This window comes from Leguminivora glycinivorella, chromosome Z (genome assembly GCF_023078275.1).
Source record: "Leguminivora glycinivorella isolate SPB_JAAS2020 chromosome Z, LegGlyc_1.1, whole genome shotgun sequence".
Taxonomy (NCBI): Eukaryota; Metazoa; Arthropoda; class Insecta; order Lepidoptera; family Tortricidae; genus Leguminivora; species Leguminivora glycinivorella.
This window is the reverse complement of record NC_062998.1, coordinates 20,528,155-20,545,370: the sequence shown is the minus strand read 5'-3', so window position 1 is coordinate 20,545,370 and position 17,216 is coordinate 20,528,155. Positions and strand designations below refer to the sequence as shown.

At 38.4% G+C, this 17,216-nt stretch overlaps 1 protein-coding gene across 4 annotated transcripts in view; it reads right to left on the bottom strand.

Annotated features, from left to right (window-relative positions):
* Nucleotides 1–566: 566 nt before the first annotated feature.
* The window catches only part of LOC125240756 (serine/threonine-protein kinase polo), a 39,959-nt gene continuing 23,309 nt past the window's right edge, over nucleotides 567–17,216 (bottom strand). For 3 of the 4 annotated variants that reach the window (XM_048148812.1, XM_048148814.1, XM_048148813.1), the window contains exons 2-12: nucleotides 14,691–14,795; nucleotides 12,971–13,195; nucleotides 11,398–11,602; nucleotides 10,881–11,073; nucleotides 10,618–10,728; nucleotides 6,519–6,745; nucleotides 5,677–5,792; nucleotides 5,094–5,275; nucleotides 2,396–2,529; nucleotides 1,611–1,723; nucleotides 567–988 (exon numbers count right to left, since the gene is read on the bottom strand). In XM_048148812.1, coding sequence (XP_048004769.1) covers nucleotides 776–988; nucleotides 1,611–1,723; nucleotides 2,396–2,529; nucleotides 5,094–5,275; nucleotides 5,677–5,792; nucleotides 6,519–6,745; nucleotides 10,618–10,728; nucleotides 10,881–11,073; nucleotides 11,398–11,602; nucleotides 12,971–13,195; nucleotides 14,691–14,789 — 1,818 coding nt within the window. In that variant the 5' untranslated portion in view covers nucleotides 14,790–14,795 and the 3' untranslated portion in view covers nucleotides 567–775. Of the gene's footprint in view, nucleotides 989–1,610; nucleotides 1,724–2,395; nucleotides 2,530–5,093; nucleotides 5,276–5,676; nucleotides 5,793–6,518; nucleotides 6,746–10,617; nucleotides 10,729–10,880; nucleotides 11,074–11,397; nucleotides 11,603–12,970; nucleotides 13,196–14,690; nucleotides 14,866–17,216 lie in introns of those variants that run through there. The other variant, XM_048148815.1, reaches the window with a different exon arrangement.

Here is a 17,216-nt window from a genome sequence, read left to right as displayed (position 1 = left end):
CGAAACTTTCATTTCATATTATTTTGGTTACTATAATTAAATAAAAATCAACACAGTTATTGAAATATTGAGCGGAGTTGCCAAACATGTGGAATGTTTGAAGTATAGATAAAATCAAAAGGAGTCAACTCCTCCCCAGGTTCCCCTAAATTAGATTCGAACGTAATCTAATTTCTACGGAATAAAATGAACGTTTTTAATTTTACAATAAAATGAGTCCAATGCGCGTAAGTCATCACACAGGCGGCACCATGCTTGCCCTGTAGTGATAGACAGAGCGTACATGTAGGGTATTCGTAAAATATACCGTCCTAAGGCAACACGTATTCTAGTTACAAATCCATATTATATTTTTATAGTCAATAAAAAAACACACCAGGACTTTTTAGACAGTACTTTTTAACGTCTACAAAACCTATTATCTCGTTCAACTACTTAATCAATATCGCCTAAATATAACATAAATACTGGGCACAAAATAAGGATGCAATTATTTCAAAGGGACTCGCCATGTAGAAATGCAATTAACAAAAATAGCTAACAAAAAGAATAATACCATGCAACAATCAACATGAAATTGATTTTATGTGAAAATATTTCGTGTTTAGAAAATCAATATCAATATAATAAAGGAATTCTTCGAAAGCCATGATAAAGAAATCATGTTGCGGACGTGGGTCTGGTTCCCAAGCAGAACGCCGCTCGTCAGACACGGTCGGGAACGTGCGCGCTGCGCTTGCGCGCCGCGCCGCGCCGCACCGCACCGCGCGCGCGCCTAGCTGAGCGACATCACGGGGCTCACGGGCAAGCCCAGCACCGAGTTCAGTTTGTCGAGAGCGTACGCGAGGTTGCTGAACAGCTTCGGGTCGCACCCGTACTTCTCGATCGTGCTGAAGCGGAACGTTCTGAAGTTCTTCTCTACGTCTATATACGTCACGGCTTGCATCAGCGGGCACAATATGATCTTGGTATGGTCTTGGAAGTTTATCTAAAAATAAACATATTTTATTTAATAACGAGTGTCGCCTCATTGAATTGTTATGAGTAAGAGCGAGATTTGTAACTGTATGTGTAATTTGTCAAGTATAAGGTGGTACTTTAATGCCTCGACCGTGGCCGACCGGATAAAGCGCCATCAAGAAAGACAAAAATCTGCTTCCCATACATGAGATTTCCTAAGCGATGAGAACACCTGGGGCCCGTTTCTCGAAAGGTACAAGCCTTGTATTATAAGTTATAAGTGTGTTTCCATGACAACCCATACGATTTGACAGTTCGCGCACTTGTAATACAAGGCTTGTACCTTTCGAGAAACGGGCCCCTGTTAGCTAACAAGATTTTAATGAAATTGATTTTATTAAGCGACGGGAAATGAGGGATTGAGACTTACAAATATCATAGAAAACATAAAATACGATTGTAACGATTACGACGTGTAAACTTTACGTACATACTTTATGTTTATAAGGCATAAGCCGGTCAGGAATTATGCAAAATTGATCTATCACTGTGAAATAAGAGTTGAAAGATTGGTGGGAAATATATTCCATATGCTTTATTGGATTGCTATTGGGCTCGGGCGATAGGTAGAAGGTTATTGGAGCAGTTACCTGCAGCGTGCCGTTGGTGAGGTACATGATGACGGCCAGCGTGGAGCGGTACCACTGGTGCAGGTGCGGCACTCGCGACAGCCCGTCGCTCTCGCGCACCACCGCCGACGGGCCTACACATTGCCAATCAACACATTACATAACTACCTTACCTATTCATACTTTTAACTAATTTCATCTAGTCTCGGAAGGATCTTAGGATCGTAGGGGGTAATTGCACAAAAGATCCCGATGGGTCGAAGTGTATCCGTAAGGGCCCCAGCAGTTTCAAGATAAGATAAGATAGAGTCTAGGTGAAAGAGTGTGCTAAATATTATTGTATGGCAAGTTCCATAGACGCTTGCTGCGTAACTATGATTGTTAAACGTGGTTGGTGGTGCATTGCATACAAATGACAAGCAAAGAAGTTGTAATATATTATGTTGTAACTGAGGAATATTTTTTTGAGGAAGGATTTAAAAGATACATAATGACATACATTTATTGATCTTTGTGAAACACATTAAAAATATGTAAAAATGCTACACCCTAGTAGGGTCTATGTTTGTACAGTGAGCTGCAAAATTGCATAGAGAAATTATGAATGAATTCATTGATAAATTCACCATGCACTTTTGCAGCTGAGAGTACCTACAATCTACAAACACCTCTGTAAAATACCATGGTTGCATTGAATAAATTAATATGAATATGAAGTCTGTATCCAACGATTACATACTTTCATGCATGTAATTTAAATAGAAACAGTTGTTGAATATTTAAGACAAGTTTTAAGCATTATGTACCTGCTTTCATGAGGTAGTCACTCATGTATCTCCTGAAGTAACAGAGCAGTTTCATTTTCTTGGCGAGTTCCGGTGGGTAATCATTCATAGTTAAATAAACTTCTTGACCTTCGCGAGTGATGAAGTGTACAGTCCTGCCAATATAAATAATTCACATTAAAATGTTGTTACTATCAAATTGTTACCAGTGGTATCTAAATTGTTTTTTTTTTTTCAAGTAGTAACCACTGGTAACATGTAGGACTACTTTTACAGTTGTTAAGGTAAATTAACGACCAGCAATCAAAGTATAGGCCTTTATGCACGCGATGCCTTTGAAACTACTAGAAAATTATGTTTTTTTAAGTGTGAGTTCTCCCAAAAGGAGCAGAGCACATGAAACTGATCAAGAGACAGAGGCACTCTTAGCAACTTGAAAGAAAACGAAATTGTGTTATTGCAGTGACAGGTTGCTAGTCTACGCTCCATATCTCTAACAGTAGACTAACGGCTCAGCCACGACATTGGTCTAAGCGCGACAGCGGCGAGCGGCGGCCATACATTGAAGCGAGACACAGCGATGGGACTTTTCATTCGCACGTATGGCTGCCGCTCGCCGCTGCCGCGCTTAGACCAATGTCGTGGCTGGGCCGTAAGACGGCCACGGGGTTTAGGGGGTGGCGAAATAGTTAAGAGCGCTATGACAAAAAAAGGCGATATATTGTAAAATGCACAATATTTATCGACAAAATTGTACACTTTACTCATACTAAAAGACAGTGAAAGTTTAGGGAACATCTTATTAACTGTCGGTTAAATAAAAAACATATGAAATAAAAAGTTTTTCAATTAGTAATGATTGTTTTTCTGATGCTCGTTTAGGAAAAACCGCGTGAAGCACAGAATTCGGAGCTCTTATTATGTACAATTTGATAAGATCACTCTCATAAATGAGGTAAATTTAAGTTTCAAATATCTTGTACTTAAGGCCCATTAAACAATATTTATCATTTAATCCTTTGAAATTGAGAAATTGAAAGTAAAACGAACTCAATTTTGTCTTGAAAATACATCGAAACAAGTGATCATTTCTCCGAAAATCTACATGTTATCGAAGTTATTTTAGTATATAAATAATCTGCACAATGTGCTTAAACTGCTGTTATCCATTTGTCGTTATAATATTTTATCATGATTTTTTGCCAATTTTTTGAAAACTAGCCTTCCTGTCGCTATTTTACCGGCGACGGACGCCTGCGATTTCAGTGCCGCGCCGGAGCTCGAGCAGGTAAGGCGTATGTCGCTTTGGTCTCCGAGTTTTCATCGCAAACGTCGAGAATATTTATTGTTGTGTGGGTCGGACGCCTTGTTTCTACACGGGCTATCCTCGCATTGTGTGTGTGTAAACAGCGACCAACGAATTTGATCCTAGATCCGTAAATATTTGCTTTTGTAATACTTTGTTATGTTTGAATGTTAAAGTATTACAACGTTGTGATGATAAAAATGTGAAAATTACAATACGGTCAAGATGATAAGACACATCAAGATGGTACTCGGGATCTGATGATGGAGCCAGAAGGTGGTCACCAGTACCAGTGAACCATGTAAGTAAACGACTTCGTGTTTAGGCTCGTTGGGTTCGTCTCAACAAGACCTTTGACAAGAGGTGGTACTCAGGGTCTGATGATGGAGCCAGATGGTGGTCACCAGTACCAATGAACCATATAACTAAACCCAGAGATGGGGAAATCGTAATCGATTCCGGATTACACGATTACTTGATTTTACTTTGTAATCTGACACTACTGGGTGTCAGATTACTTGTAATGTAATCAAGTGAAACGGTAAATTACCATTATTACATGTAAAGGAATCACTAATCATCTATACAATCATTACTATTACCAATAACTCGGAATCATAGTCGATTCAAAATAACTGAAATTATTGACTTGATTACTTTCAGATTACGAATATGTAGTACCTCAGATTGCCGACTGTCACTTTGACACAAAAGTCATCATGGGTGTCGTAAAATAGGTTTTAGGGGGTGCTGATTCCAAAATTAATGACCAATGTGGAATCTGACATTGCTGACTGTCACTTTGACACAAAAGTCGTCATGGGTGTCGTAAAATAGGTTTTAGGGGGTGCTGATTCCAAAATTAATGACCAATGTTCAATCTGACATTGCTGACTGTCACTCTGACACAAAAGTCGTCATGGGTGTCGTAAAATAGGTTTTAGGGGGTGCTGATTACAAAATGAATGACCAATTTGGAATCTGACAGTGCTGACTGTCACTTTGACACAAAAGTCGTCATGGGTGTCGTAAAATAGGTTTTAGGGGTGCTGATTCCAAAATTAATGACCAATGTGGAATCTGACATTGCTGACTGTCACTTTGACACAAAAGTCGTCATGGGTGTCGTAAAATAGGTTTTAGGAGGTGCTGATTCCAAAATTAATGACCAATGTTCAATCTGACATTGCTGACTGTCACTCTGACACAAAAGTCGTCATGGGTGTCGTAAAATAGGTTTTAGGGGGTGCTGATTCCAAAATTAATGACCAATTTGGAATCTGACATTGCTGACTGTCACTTTGACACAAAAGTCGTCATGGGTGTCGTAAAATAGGTTTTAGGGGGTGCTGATTCCAAAATTACAGGTCCCGGCAAGCCGGATGAGCGACAAGTGACAAGTGGGCGACTTACACTCCGTTGGCGAGCATGACGATCTTGCTGGTGTCGTTGAACATGACGCCGACGGACTCGTCGCACAGCTGGTAGCCGAAGCCGTACTTGTCGCTGTAGTCCACCCACTTGCTGACCCACACGAGCGGCTGCGCCGCCGGGTCGCTCAGCTCGTCCGTCAGCATGTGCCGCCGGTTTTTCAGCTGGAACGTAACACGACTAACGCTCATTGCACTGCATAATCTATCCATGTTACCTTCATTCATGGCTTTCTGTGCCACAAATGATACTTGCTAGTAAAATTTTAACCCATAGTGTAAGAAATAGATTTATCAAGAAATCGGCTGTGACAGACGCAAGATCCTATAAGGGTTCCGTTTTTTAAATATATATATATATATATATAGTCCTCCATGTCGTATCCGACAACGGCGACCTTTACATTTTCCTCTGATGAGCACGTATATGGCTCGCGAATCCGAACTTGGTCTTAAATATCCGGTCGCACTGTGCGCAGTAAAGCTGGCCCTGTTCGTTGTAGGTGTATGCGTAGGACGATGTAGGTTTTTAAATATTTAAGTATGGAACTATCGTCAAAACTTACCTTACTACAGAGCAGTTTGACGAGCTGTTCTTGTAGAGACAACAGGTGCTGTCGGTTAGACTGGGACTCCGCTAGCCCAGTGGGCACTGTGATCTTTTCATCGCGACGTCCATCGTCTATTAAAAAAAAATAAGACTTATAAAGTATGATACAATATTTAAAAGCAAGAACATAGTGATGTAATATGGGGACTATTAAAATATAAGTTCTCAGTGATGTCTCGCGAGCGAGACATGCACGCCTTCAACATCCCGGTCCACAAATGGGAAGAGCTTGCCGAAGATAGAGACAGGTGGCGCAAATTAGTGTTTGATGGACGTACAATCCACAACAATGCTTGGTTTGCTTCACTCGCAAGTAAGCGAGCCAAGCGTTATCAGCGCGATACCTCTTCGCCACGGGTACACTACACCTGCCAGAGTTGTGGTCGTGTTTGCCGCTCCCGTATTGGCTTACACAGCCACGAAAAACGTTGTTGCCCCGCCTGACACTGCTTGAATAGTCTGTTAGAGACTTGAAGGCCGATGATGATCTCAGTGATAACTGGTTAACATTAATCGGTTTAGTGCTTTCCCGCGCTTGAATCAATAGTTGAAGTTGCCGCTAAATGTAAGTGCTATGTCGCCAGGAATATTAGAGTTTTACAAAGGACGAATCGCTTCGAGAAACTGCAACGCCATGCGATATTATCTACACTGATTGGGCCGATTCCCGCGGCAATTTCCTAGCGAAGCGGTCCGTTGGGCGTGGAACTTTACTCGTCAATTTATGTTTAGTGTGGCGCATGACCGCACGCTGTGGGTACGCTGCATGGGACCGAGGAAGAAGAGAGTGGGGTTTACCATTAGAATTGATTTCATGCAGCGGCCGGCGCTGGAGCGCGAGCTTCTCGAGCTGGTCGGTGCGCGGCGCGGTGGTGAGGCAGGAGAGCGGCAGCGCGGCCGGCATGATGCCCGACGTGAAGAACTGGTGCTGCAGCAGCTTGTCCACGGACGGCCGCTGCAGCGGGTCCTCCTGCAGCTGCATCACGATCATCTCCACGGCCGGCTTGCGCAGCGACGACGGGATTCTGCAATACATACGTTATAATAATGTTCTATCATCACAGAATGGGGCATTTTTACAATTAAGGTGGCTCGCTTAGGTTACCCGAAGCTCAGGCTGCGTTAGATGGCGTTAATCTTCAAATTACCAGTCTTATTTTTTTTGTGGAGTCGTACAGGCATTTATATACTTTCAATTATGCTTCGCGAACCTTTAATATTAAAATTGACGTATTACAACAAACATTCAACTTCTCATTGTAACATTAATCCCCTTAATGTAGATAAATTTACTATTTTACACTATTTCTAAGTACCACTCACACATACAAACAGTGATTTTGTATTCCTTCTAGTCGATAATTTCACGCGGCGACAGCTTGTTTAAATAGCCTTGCGGTAAATACGTGCCATCGCATGATTTGCATGGAAGTACTGGGTTCGAATCCAGGACTTTTTCTCTTTTTTTTTTTTTAATACTACGTCGGTGGCAAATAAGCATACGGTCCGCCTAATGGAAAGCGGTCACCGTAACCTATGGACGCCTGCAACTCAAAGAGTGTCGCATGCGCGTTGCCGCCCCATTAGAAACTTGTACACTCCCCTTTGCTGCGTGTGCACAGCAAAAAGGAGTGTACAAGTTCAAAGGAGGGTTTGGGTTGCCGACGACTCAAAGGACAATAGACGGAACAAATTAGTTCCGTAAGTCCTCCCGTCGTCAGCACCCCACACCCTCGTTGAGCTCTGGCAGCCTTACTCACCGGCAGGAACACAACACTATGAGACACTATTTTTTGTTTTATTATTATACATAAATGTATATGTACTCGTACAGTAGTTACTGAGCGTTAACCACAAAAAAAATTAAAAACCTATTCTCTTACATGGTAATAATTTTTGGATTCGTCGAACTCAGAATTTCTAACATAATTATCCTAATCTGATATTTTTAAAAATTCCAAAAAAGTATAGATAAATTTTAGTTTCTAAACTACGATTCGAATGATTTTTTTTTCTAATTGTTTATTTTCGATGGAGCAAGGGTATTCAAATCGCTTTTGATTTCTTAAATTAGTAAATGAAAATGCAATAGTTAACTGAGTAACGTAATGCTTTAAAAACTCAAGTGGACTTTTTTTATCTAAGGAGTAATTTCGATAAAATATTATATTTAGCGAGGGTATTAAAAGTTGTGTTTTATATCTCAACTTAATAAATAGAAAATCAAAATGACAATAAAAATATCAATAGGTTCTCTAAGATAAAATTGATACCTTCGGCTCTCCATTCTTGCTCGGTCAATAAAAAATACGAAATTTATATCCAAAAAAATACAAAAAGTTAATAGAATCCTGGGAATCGAACGCACCTTCACGGCGTGACAGACGACTGTACACCAACGACGCCATTACATAACACGCTGTTCCCGGCGAAATTGGGCTATACATATATAATTAATTAAATATAAATAATAATGTCAAATCCATACTAATATTACAAATGGGAAATGGTGTGTGTCTGTTTGTTTGTCCGTCTTTCACGGCAAAACCGGAGCGACGAATTGACGTGATTATTTAAGGGGATTTAGTTGAAGGGATGGAGAGTGACATAGGCTACTTTTTGTCTCTTTCTTACGTGAGCGAAGCCGCGGTCAAAAGCTAGTTTATCAAAAGCGGTATAAAGCTGTATAAAGCGGTATAAAGCTGGTTACTCTATAATCTGAAGTGGAAGAATTCGTTGTTTCACCAAAGATAACGTGTGTTTGTTTGTTTGTCCGTCTTTCACGGCCAAACGGAGCGACGGATTGACATGTTTTTTAAGTCGAGATAGTTGAAGGGATGGAGAGTGACATATGCTACTTTTGTCTCTTTCTAACGCAAGCGAAGCCGCGGGCAAAAGCTAGTACAGCACGGGTAGCATGGTCGCGCGATAGACGATAAAATATCGGGCCGTCCCTGTCGCACTATTAGTAAGTGCGATTATAGGGACGGCCAGATGTTTTATCATTTATCGCGCGACCATAATTGCCTGCCTGGACCAGATTATATTGATGATAATTATTATTTGTAACCATTTCGTTAATATTGTCTTCAGTTACCGCGATAGTTACTCATGAAATAAAAACTATGAAAACGGATTAAATCGCGTATAATGAGTTTAAAATTCATCCCAATGTTTCAAACACTTTACAGCGTTCGTGGTCAACGGGTGACTGAGGAAAAATTACAATGTGCAAAAGCTACCCATATTCTTGTATATAACCATTTAGTTGTTGAAGAAAAACATTCACACAACAATAACATAGGTCAACCAGCTCAGTAAATGCAATACTTTACTGATACTATGCCCACACTATGACCTATGTATAATGTATTATACCAGACGTGTAATATTTTATTTTATCAACAAAGGCATAATAAAGGATTGTATTGTATTTTTGTATGAAAATAAAAAATAGGAAAGCAATATAGTAATAGTCAAATATTCCATTAAAAAAATAAAAAATACTTAATAAATCCATAAAAGTTCAAATGATTAAAAAAAACTTCGGATTCGAACCCACGATCTTCTGCATCATAGTCAGTCGTTTGACCGAGACGCCATTTCGATTTACATTAGCAGTGTCGAAATACACGATATGTATCTTTGTTGACAAAATGCGTCATTATTTCTGAGTCTGCTTGAGTTAACTAAACCAATATCTTTAAATAATTACTTGTCAAGAGCCAAATGTCACTGATGACAATGTCAACTAAAAATGCGCGAAATATGACGGCTCTGTGTCTGTACACAAAATTTGGCACGCACATTTACGTAAAATTAATAAAAAATTCACAAGGATTTGTCCATGATTTCTGTATGAAACAATGTATTTCATTCACTACCGCGACGACGGATAATGTATAGTAGATGTATGCGCATATTTTTATTTAGTTGTAGTGTGCGGTGACTAAATAAATGGTAGATGTTTTTTGTATGGAAAGCGAGCCACCTTAAGTACATAAAAATGATAATTAAAGGTCAGTTAAACCTACAATAACATTTTCATTATTTGAAATTAAATAATTTAGATACAGATCGTCACTACTTTGAAACAATCTCGTATCTCACGCTGCTCCTCAAAGTTAAAACGCAGTAAGTCTATATGCATTCCATACATACTTACTACAATTTTCTTTTCATTGACAAATGAAGATACAAGTTTTTTTAAAAGTAATGACGATATGTAAATTTGTCTGCTAGATCAAGCTAAAAAGTTAAGTACGTCTCTGCATGGATATGTACCTATTAGGACGTGCGCGGCCGTGACCGAGCTGGCTTGCGGTGCGTCTCTTCAGCTAGTTTTGTAATATATGACCATCAACAGATTAAAACACAGTTTACAAGTTAGGGATGGGGATACTCCGTATGCTCTGCCTCCTTGGGTCAGCTTGGTCACGGTTACACCGGCCTGTGTGGCTTAATCATAACCAACATCTACTTCTTTGAAATTATACCATATGAATAAATAACCCGTGCCGTGCAGAGACTACTTCCAAATAAAATTATTTGCTGAGTTATCTTGGTCTGACTCAAATGATTGAAAATATATTTTAATGTTCCTAGTTTATTCTGTACTAAACTCGCCGAGACATATGCAATAAGTAATGACATGAAGCACAAAATGATTTCCAGTGAAACAGCTAGTATCTCCAGACATCCACATATACGTGATCTACGGTTATTTGACATAACAAATGGTTTATTAAATGTAGAACTATGAATATAATGGATAATACAATAAAGAGCGGTTGAAGATAGCCGGACGAGACAAATAGTGAACAAGAGGAACACGGTCGGGTGTAGAGCGGCCACCACCATGCACCGTGCACCGTGCGGGTGCGGGTGCGGGTACCACCTGAGGCGATGGTTGAGCGTATTGTCCTCGACCAGCGCCCGCGCCAGGCGCGCGCGCGCGGCGCGCCAGCCTCCCGCGCCGCACGCGACCACGGCGCGATATATGCTCTCGCTATTGTGAACAACACAATTACACTGCGTTTATAATTAACGGTCACTAATTCTTCTTAAACCGAATATATTTCAAAATAATATAACATGGTAGCTACGAATACTGTATTACTAAACTCATTCGCATTATTACTAAAGTAGTTAATTCTGTACCTGTATTCACATTCTTTTATTCTCTTGTAGGTGTCCTTCAGCGAGGAGGTCTCGAAGGGTGGTTTCCCGACGAGCAGCGTGTACATGATGCACCCCAAGCTCCAAATGTCCACTTCGAGAGAGTGACCTTTCCTGGTCAAAATCTCTGGTGCAATATAATTAGGTGTTCCACAAACAGTCTGCTTTCTCTCTCCTGAAAAGTGTCAATTACTTTACAAGCAGAAGCTTTAATGGGGCATTTCATGAGAATGTCGCTTACGACATGCAATTCTTCTAATACTTCTGAACACGCTAAGAAAGCAAAGTTGTGTAAACAACCACTCAGGACTTGATTAACAAATTGGCAGTATTTTCTCGAGCTTTATGACATTCTCGTGGAAACGCCTTAGTATGGCATAATACCTAATTATATGTATTTGTAGAAATCATGATATAACTACAAATATTTTTGGATTGTCTGTCGAAACTTAGGTATATGGAAAAATACATTTTGCACGATTTCAACTAAATGATTTACCATCAAATTCAATTCTAGAGGCGAGTCCGAAGTCGCCGATCTTGACGTGGAGTTCGTCATTGAGGAACAGGTTCCCGAGCTTGAGGTCTCGGTGGATGATGCGGTGGCTGTGCAGGTACCGCACGCCCTCCAGGATCTGGTGCATGAAGAACCGAGTCTCTGGCTCTGTGATCGCTTTTCGCCGCTTGTGGAGCTCCATCATAGACTGCCAACCAACATTATGTTATAAAACATTGGTAAAAAAAATATCTGTGGAAATATTTAAATAAACTTTCAAACTATAAATCAATTAATGTTTTTTGTCTATTTAATGGTTTACAATGGACATTTACTGTACTTTACATAAACTCTTTATATAAACAACAGACACATGGAGAAAGTTCCAAAAACCTCAAACACAGGTCACAGAATTCCTAAGACCAACCCTGTCTCCATCATCAGATCACCTCTATTTCATCATATATACAATTATACATCCATTTTACATTAGTATGCAAATTATCAGGTGGAAGTCTTGAAGTGGCTCAACATTAGCTTGCAAGATTGGACCCATACAACACACACTTATATACACATAAACATCAAGTTAAATAAAAGTTTGAAAAAAAAAAACCGTTTATACCTACTCTACTTATATCTGGCATTAGCTTTATTATATTCGCTTTGCAAAATAATGTAAGTAAGCATTTCTCGCTCTGCTTTTACATGTTTTTTTTTAATACAAGCAACATACAAACCTACTACATACTGTATAATCATGCACCAAGAGTCAAGGCTCAAAATAAATAAACTGCCTTGAACTTTCAAATACTTTTCCAAGCCCTGCAAATGCAATGGAAAATAATATATATTTCAAAAGTGCAATTAATTAGAACTTTAAATCAGAATACTTAAATTTAAATTCTATTGGTGCATGTGTTGTGAGCAAATGACACTTTGCTTGTAACTGTGTCTGTATGTTGCCAAATCTCACAAACAGAGAACCTAGATGAATGCTCTACAATATCTCTTTAACCTGAAAATAACTTTAGTTCTAATTCTTAATCATGTTGTCAAAATGGTGAAAATATTTCCAAAATGACTGAATTAAACACTATGCCACATTAGCTTAAGTGCTTGGTATAGTCCTGCTCTCATTTTAAGAATGTGCATTTGGGACTTCACATATATTCATAAATACATTAAGCCATTCTAAGACATGATTGAAACTATCTATCATATGTAAATCAGAACATACACTACTCAAATTAATTAAAGAATGTTAGAGTCTGTTTGGAAAGAGAAGAGTCATGAAATGTATGGATGGGGTCCAATACATTCCACGACTCTTCTCTTTCCGAACAGACTAACTGGCAGCGTGCTAGTCAGCGACTCAGCAAAACCAATAGTTGCTACTGTATACATGTTCTTGAGCTGAGAAGATGTTGACATTGCAGACATAATTATTGTAGAATATATAATATATTCTATTAAGCACACATAAAATCAAGGAAGGTTAACAACTATTGTATTTTAGGAATTCTGTGTTAAAAATCAAAGTCTGAAAGATTATTTCAAAACTATTGTGACTTACCCGTCTTTTACACAGCTCTAGTACTATGTAAATGTTAGAAACATCTTCAAAAAAGCTGTGGAAGCCTACAACATGCTTGTGGCACAGTGAGCGGTGGATGGAGATCTCCTGAGCCATTTTCTCTTTGTGACTTGATTTTACCATCATGGTTTTGGGCACTATCTTGCCTGCAAATACTTCTTTGGTACCAGTGTGCTGGATCTCGTAGCATTTTGCAAAACCTCCCTAAAATTGGATAATGTAGAAATATCAATTAACATATAGTCTGTTCGGAAAGAGAAGAGTCATGGAATGTATTGGACTCTACACATTTCACAACTTCTCTTTCTGAACAGACTCTAGCTAATTTACCTAATTTATATGATGAAATAAAAACAACAAATCCAAAATTACCAGGATATAAAACTAGTACTAATAATAATGGTGAATGATAACAGGTCAGCAGAAACCAATGTCTAATAACTTTTATTTTAAGAAAAACTATCCAAAGACACTACTAGGGAACAAATCAAATTATTTTCGTTGAATATTTTTTGATTTGTTCTTTTTTCAAGTAGTCACACTACTATATATAAATTATAAATTGAAATAGATATCATACACGAAAGAAAAAACGGCAAGGCCCACTGGTGGCCGCGCCGGGAATCGAACCCGGGTCTTCAGCTTACGCGACTAACCTCTTTACCACTAGACCACACGCCCGCCGGCGGGCCACCAGTGGGCCTAGCCGTTTTTTCTTTCGTGTATGATATCTATTTCAATTTATTATCCAAAGACATTTCATTAAAGTTATTATTATTAATATCAGTTACTCCTGGTGTGCTAAGGAGCAGATCTGTTCCATATGTTTTCAACTATAACATGTATTTATTATGATTGATATATAAATTACAAATTTTTGAGGCGCATATTAAAGGGAGAGTTAATTCTAAATGCATAAAATACTAAGAATTAGGTGACTGTTTTTATTATTTATTTATTTTTATTTAGGTGACTGTTTAATCTTTAGGCATAGAATTGCTCTAGAATACTGAGGTGATAGAGAAGTATTCAAAAGAGTCAGTTATAGCTTTAAGATCTACAGTAGTTTTGGGCACCATAATGCAGAGGTATGTAGAAGTTATTACAAATTATAGATTATGCAGACAAGCGTTGCTCTATTATACAAAATTATTAACAATAATACAAATATCTGCTACCAAAATATATAGCGACAAAAAATATTGTTCAACTACCTCCTTGAGTGGTCATATATTGCTCTGAAATACTAATAATATACCATGTAAAGATAAAAGCATCACCTGTATGGACTTATACTACTACTCAAATACCTGGAGTCACTTGTTTGGTACCCTTTTAACTCTTTAAGTCGTTAACACTTTCGCTACCAAGAACCCGACTGTCGGGCACACTGCTCGTAGAAGCGTAGCCGATTACATGGGTTTCCCCGTATGTAGCGAAAATGTCGTAGCGCCGCGTAGAGCCCGGTTTCGAAAGTGTTAATTAATGCTTCTTATTTCAACCTCTAACGGCGTTGTACAACCCGTTTGAATTTACGGTGTTATAACTGGCCCTTATTTTAGAACACACACAACACTAAAGAGTAAATAAGCATTTATATAAATAACCTCTGTCCTTTAAATTTTGCGCCTATGTTAGATGGGTTGAGTTGATTAACCGTTTTAGTTTGAAGACTTTTGTATTTGTAGGTGGTACTTACTTTTCCAAAGAACCTTAATCTTTGATAGCTGCAGTTCCTGGTTTTGTCGATAATAATATCAGGAATGGTTTTCTTATCATCTTCAGCATTCGATGACATTTTAAACTGCGTAAAAATTATACACTAATAACGTATAAAGATAGAAATACTCTAAATTATTCACAAAGAATAGCGACCGACTGTTGCTCAGATAATGACTGTTGCAATAAAAATTTAAATTGGAACGGCTTCGTGGTTGCTCCAATCAAAGACTTACAGTTTCTACCATGTGATACCAGTGTAAAAAATATCAATGAGCTCTCGTTATGAAAGTCAAATCGTGAGATCAGTTACTACAATAAGTATTCCCCGAAGGAGTTAATTATAATTCGTGTAATGAAATATAAAATAGTTCTGGTAGAATTCATATCATTAATTATATTTATTGTCAACCATGTGTCAAAAAAAAACTTCCCTTCCATATATGCTCGAATATTTTAAATTCTACCATAACGGTATTATTTACGGTCCGAATTGCAGTACCAAATTATATTTTAAATTGTTATTTTATACAAAGAGAATATAATCTTATATATAATATATTTTACTCCGTGGCATCAAGATATAATTTGCGTCACGAGTCGCGACAACAAAAAAAAAAAGCGAAAGACCGAGTGAATTTAGTTTGAGTTCATGTTGAATACAAAGAGCATAGAATCACTACGTTGAATATAAAAACCGGCCAAGTGCGAGTCGGGCTCGCGCACAAAGGGTTCCGTAGCAGCAAATATAATAAACCAATAACTTAACCAAAATTACAGTTAAATCAACCTATCTCAAAAACTATAAGAGATACTTTGATCAAACCAAAAATCGTTGAAAGAGTTAATTAGCATGCATCACCTCTATTTTTTTTAGAATTTTATACCCCGTAGTTATAAAAATAGAGGGGGGGGGACATACTTTTTACGACTTTGAGAGCTGATATCTCAAAAACCGTTCACTTTAAGAAAAATGTTTTTTAGAAAACTTTATATCATTTTAAAAGACCTTTCCATTGATACCCCACACGGGTATGTACATCGAAAAAAAAATTTTCATCCCTCAGTTACATGTATGGGGGCCCCACCCCAATTCTTTTTTTTTACTATTTAGTGTCATAATTTTGTAGCGGTTCATACAACACATATTCCCATCAAATTTCATCACTGTAGTACTTATAGTTTCCGAGTAAATCGGCTGTGACAGACGGACAGACGGACAGACGGACAGACGGACAGACGGACAGACGGACAGACGGACATGACGAAACTATAAGGGTTCCGTTTTTGCCATTTTGGCTACGGAACCCTAAAAATGGCTCTACGTAAAGCCTGACCAGAAATATATGACTACGTGCCAAGTTGCGGAATTTCATTAGAACTATTCTCTTCATACTATACTGAACTGTCAACCCATACATCTAATAAAAATAACCAAAGAGCATTGAATCACTACGTTTAGTCGGCACATACGTACTTAGTATCTTCTTAGTAGTTTGTGGTCGGCACTCTCGAACAACCCTCGAACCGCAGGCGTTTTTTCGACGGTCGTGAGGTCATGTCACTGCTACCAACACAAAGAAAAAATCGCTAGGGCTCGACCAACCCAGTCCCTAATATTTATCGATATCGATAAATTTGCGATATTTTGCAGTATGGCGACTTAACAGTAAATTTATAGTATTTATACATATATTTAAAAAAATGTCTGGGATGGCTGTCAGAGGCGTATTTCAAGGATTTGGCATCCTGAGCCAGTCAGGATTACCGCCCCGTTAAGTGACGATAAAGTATGAAATTTAAGAAAAAACGCTGCTTCGCTATTCTAAAAAGAGCCTGCCGCCTTTAATACGCCCCTGTATAAAATGAATAAAACAAAAAATATACTATCACTTTTCTTTTACATGAAGTAATGTTTCAACTACTTTACAGCACTTCTCAGTTGAACTAATTTTGAGGCGTTTGCAGAAAATTCCTATGATTTACTGTGCCTGACGTTCATATTTGGCACTGCCTCCTAATGGAGAAGTGGTTCATTATATGCCAGTTCGAAACTTCGGAGGCTCATCTGTACTGAAAAACGTCGTACGATACACGTGCGAAAAGGAAATTCGTAACTCGTGTCGATTTAAAACACTTCGGTCGTGTTTTAATTTATCGCCACTCGTTTCGAACTTCCTTTTTTACGCACATGTACTAATTTCTGGTCAGGCTTTACTTTGGCCTGTAATTAAGTATAACCAACGAACTCATATAAGCAGTATAACGTAGTGTAGTGATTATAATAATATTCTCTTGGTTAAGTAAGGTGCATTAGGGTAATTCCGAAAGGGGATTCTAGAAATGATCGAAATAATGATGATTTTTATGCGATTTTCGTAATTAGATGACTTTCGGAATTACCCTAATGTACCTTACTTATATTAAAATTCAGATCCGTTTTCTAGAAAACGTTTGTTAACAAATGTATCGTGAAAGGTGAATTATTAATACTTATAGCGTTCTT